The sequence below is a fragment of the Cibotium barometz genome, chromosome 65, assembly GCF_041138505.1.
Source record: "Cibotium barometz isolate CiBa-2024 chromosome 65, ASM4113850v1, whole genome shotgun sequence".
In the NCBI taxonomy this organism is placed as follows: domain Eukaryota; kingdom Viridiplantae; phylum Streptophyta; class Polypodiopsida; order Cyatheales; family Cibotiaceae; genus Cibotium; species Cibotium barometz.
Window position 1 is genome coordinate 20,294,486 of NC_141110.1, and position 4,675 is coordinate 20,299,160.

At 39.8% G+C, this 4,675-nt stretch overlaps 1 protein-coding gene across 1 annotated transcript; it reads left to right on the forward strand.

Annotated features, from left to right (window-relative positions):
* Nucleotides 1–290: 290 nt before the first annotated feature.
* On the forward strand, nucleotides 291–2,200 carry LOC147603030 (uncharacterized). The gene is made up of 2 exons (XM_086797359.1): nucleotides 291–1,501; nucleotides 1,587–2,200. Exon 1 carries the CDS (start codon nucleotides 912–914, stop codon nucleotides 1,464–1,466), a length of 555 nt encoding a protein of 184 aa, XP_086653485.1. The 5' UTR covers nucleotides 291–911; the 3' UTR covers nucleotides 1,467–1,501; nucleotides 1,587–2,200.
* The last annotated feature ends 2,475 nt before the right edge of the window (nucleotides 2,201–4,675 follow it).

Consider the following 4,675-nt stretch of genomic DNA (forward strand, 5'->3'; position numbering starts at 1 on the left):
ATTCATCAAAGATAGGAGGATCAAGCCTTGGTTAGAGTACAAAGGGCCAATGAGAAATGAGATAAAAAATCAGAGGGGAAAAAAAGTGGAGGGCCATTTTTGAGTGCATCTGAGCGGCAGTCCACTATGAGCCGGGAAAGGTACACATCCTCGAGCTGTGGGGTTGTGCAGGCCAAGGCTGGCACTGGGCACGCCAGGCTTGTGTGTGTGTGTGTGTGTGTGTGTGTGCGTGCGTGTGTGTGTGTGAGAGAGAGACAGTGTGTAGGGTTTGAATACCAAAGTGCACAGCCCAGCCCCCAGGTAACCCAGTTTCTCACAACCCACGTTGCCAGTCCTTCCTTCAACTCAAAGCTTCAACAGCTCTCTCTCTCTCTCTCACTACACACACACACCTTCTCTCTCTTTCTCTCTCTCACACACACACACTTACCTACATTCTCTCTCTCTCTCTCTCTCTCTCTCTGGTTCTTACCTTCTTTGCCATTGTATCACCTCTCCAGTGTTTTTCAAATTGTTGTATCCATCCCACACTCTAGCTAGCTTCTTCTCCTTCTTCATTCTCCCCTTCTTGTATTTTTGGTTGTTTGCTAAGGTATCATTGTCCTCTAAACCCCTCCTTTCTGGCTTGCTGCTCAAGCTTCACCTTTGCCAGGGCACTACTTGTCCCGGTCCTTCTCTACTCCTTACTTTCTTGCTGCCCAAGTTTCAGGCTAGGAAGTCTGTGCTCTCTCTCTCTCTCTCTCTCTCTCTCATACACTACTTTATTGGTGTTCTCGCAGTCCTTTAACTCTAGCTCCATAACCAGGCCTGCTTCTTTCTACAGCTCTGCATATACCTTCGCTGTTTCTATCATCATAGCCTCTCTTTCATTCATTGCTGCCTTCTTTTGCTCTTAGTAACTAACTATCCCCATGGCATCTTCCCCTCCCATACCCTTTCTATTCTTCATCTTTGTCATCTTTTACTCCATCACAACCCCATCTTTTGCTCGGTGGCACGAGCGGCACCTCTCCACAACCAAGCCAAATCATGAAGATCACATGGATGGTAACTACAGAAACATCAAGGCACATGCAGGTGAAGTTGCAGAGGAGCTCTTCTCACCCGGTGTTGTGCGGTCCTCACCTGCTCGCCCCATGCCCTCCTACAATCAGAATGCAGCACCTGTTCCCCTCCCAGAGTTTCCCAACCTCGGCCCTCCCGTTGTGTGGTCTTTCCCTGCTGCCCCCCTCCCTGACATAGAGGCACCGCCTCCACAAGACATCCCTGTTTTGCCAGGCTTCAAGCATGATGCCCCACCACCATGCCATGGCCATCACTACAAAAGCTACCCCCCTTATGCCCCTCCGTCTGCTCCTGTTGTGGCAGCTGAACCTGTGGTTTCACCCGGCTCCATTGAAGCCCCCGAGAGTGCTCCAGAGAGTGCTCCAGAGCCTACTGCTGGAGGATCTTCACCACCATATTGATGCCATCAGAAGGAAAAGGAAAAGAAAGAGCTGAGGTAAGGTTAAGGAAACCTGCATTTGATGTGCCATGTGTAGAGGCTTTTTCTGACCTGGATGGTTGCATGTGTGTATGTGATGCAGAGGTGGTGCGGTGTTGTTTTTGAGGTCTTGATTAACAAGCGTAGCAAACCATTGGCAGAAACAAAACCAAAGCATTAAACCATGATGAAGAAGGATATGGACAAAGCTTGGCTGCGGCTTGCAATCCACCAACCATGTAACATTGCTCCCTTTCTATTGTTTTTTGCTCTTCTATAGCTGACCTTAACCTACAAAGCTTCGGCTTTGCGCAGCTCACTATAACTGGTTTGGAAGAGTTATATACTCTTAACTTAGGCTATGTTTAGTTTTAACTCTTGGAGTGGTAGAGATGCGTTCTGAAAAATTGGGAAACTAAGGCATGCTCTTATGTGTGCCATGTTCCCATATAGTTTTTGGATTTCCAATAAGGTGGGTATACTTTATTTTGGTAGATATGTAACATAGAACTAATCAAATATTTGCTCAGGGACTTGAAAAGAGGTTGGCGTGTGAAGCATACATGTGGTTTAAGTGCTTCCTGTCTACCATGTATGTGTGCTAGTGTAAAGCACTTTGCCATATATGGGTTCAATGAATGCCCTATTCAGCTGCTTTGTAGAGGAGGAAGTTCTTGGTCTTGTGGCATGTTTTAAACTAAACATTCTCTTAAAATTTTTGTATGGGGTATGATGTGCAATGTTTTGCAGTCAAATAGTCTTGCATTGCCCTCTATCGAAAGCTCAGGTTTCACCACAGAAGAACCAATCCTTGCATTGATGAAAACACTGCCCATTAGTTTGCTACATTATGAAACTAAGGGCCTTGACTCATATGTCTGCCCATCCGTCCTGTTCACATGGCGTGATCAAAAGCGCGGATGGGCAATCGGAGAAGGTATGATGTTGTGGTTGCATGTTGTCAGAATCTTGTTGGGGGGTCAAAATATACAGTGCGTGCATTGCCAGCAGATAGAGATGGTTGCAAGCATGATGAACAAGGAAGCATTTTACATGGAAAATTGGGAAGGCCATCTCCATGATGGAGGAGTGAGCCATGGTCTTGTAAGTCGGAAGTTATTCGACAGGGGAAAGCCATACTCAGTCCCATGGTCCAAGCATCGGAGCTTGACGAGGACTACACAAGGGATGAAGCATTGCCTTCCCCCTTCACTTCCATTCATATGGGTTGTGGCCTTGGTTCACCAAGATGATGTGTCCAGGCCTCACATTTTGATCTGCATTTCAAACTTGCGAGGCTGCCCGCAAATGTGAAATGAGTCCTTTTTCAATGAACCTATAGATGCAGTTTGTGATTGTTTGATCAAAGGTCCCTCGTATTTGTTAACACAACACATCAGTGTCGATTTGATTTCTTTGATATTGTTTGTATGCTAGTGGCAATGCGGCATTGGAAGAGTCGCTCTCTAAGCCTCTTCATTACCTTGTAGCACATTGAACTTTGGCTCTCTAAATAATAACTTCTTGGTGCCTCGTATTAAAGTAGAGAAGAGAACTTAAGCATCGGAAGAGTCACTCTCTAAACCTCTTGATTACCTTGTAACACATTGAACTTTGGCAACTTTGGCTCTCTAAAATATAACTTGTTATTCACGAATGTCCAAGTTTTGAAAGATTTAGTATCGCTACTTTCATTTTTTTAGAACAAGTTTGTTGATCACGAGTCCAAGCGAAGTGTTTTCTATTTCCTTTAAGTTGATTCATCATTGGAACATCTATAAAGTATAATTCTTTATAAACTTTTCATAAAACATTGCAACTCTTAGAAAGGTTTGTAACTCATTTATATCATATGGGGCTTTCCATCTCAATATGGCTTTAACTTTATCAGAATCCATATAAATCTGATCTTTGAACACTATTTTAAAATATTGTATTTTTTTTTCGAATAAATCATAATTATATTTTTTGGTAAGTATATTTTTTATTAATTTATTTTTTTTCTAAGGTACTCTATGTTTATTTATCATTTACATAGTTTGTATGGATTGTCAGTTAATAGAGTAAATGATTGAGATGCAAAGTTTACAAGTCATTTTTGGAAAGAAGTGTTCTAAAAATCAAACACCAAATGTAGTGTGAGAATATTTGACATTCTTAAAGCGATAGAAAGATGGAAAGGGTTAACCAAGTCTTAAAAGATATGGTCCGAGTATATGTTAATTATAAGCAAAACAATTGAGATAAGTATCTTCTATTATTTGAATTTGATTTTAACAGTGTTAAATATTATGTTTTTCATATATGCTAATGTATGAATTTTAACCATGAGCATCATAGCAGTTAGGTTACAAAAAGAAAAATTGTAGAGTATAAAAGACTCTCTTAAAGACACACAAGATATGCTAAACATTGTAAGAACCATTGTTAAAAGAGCGTAAGATTGTTTTATTAGTTATGAGAAAAGTAAAAGAAGATCAATTAATTTTGAGTAAGGTAATTTAGTTTATATAAAGTTTTTGAAAAGTCCAAAACTTTAAAAAGTGGCCCAATATTTGTCTCTTGTGTAGTGATGTTCTTTTTTAGTATTTGTGAGTTTTGAAAAAATTGAAAGCATTCAAAAATAGAATTCAAATTGATTACATTGTGCATAAAATAAAATAACAAGAGATAGAGTCGAAAGAATATCACTACACAAGAGACAAATACTAGGTGTAATCTCTTCTCTTAATCGTATAGTTTTTACCATTATGACGAGTATTTTTTAAAATTGTATGTAATAAAAATAGCCCAAGGAGCTAATAATAGTTGTGCGTATAATTTTGGCCTTGCTTTTTTATTTTTGGATTTTGTTTTATATATTAATAATCATATCAAGGTTTCTAAGGTTTGCACATATCAACACCTTTGTCTCTAATGATAAATACTAATGGGTCTGTACTAATAAAATAATCTTGTGTACACTTGCACATAACATAACTTAGTCACACAAAAGGTTATAGATGACATAAAATAACCTAGCCACATGAAAGGTTATAAATGATTAATAAAATTTAAATATATGATTAGTAAATGATCTCTATCTTGATGCCACCACTCAATCCACCATCCATACGACATCTCAATCGGTACTTTCGTATAGTGTAACACCTCAATTGGTACCCTTGCACATCTCATTTCATACGACACCTT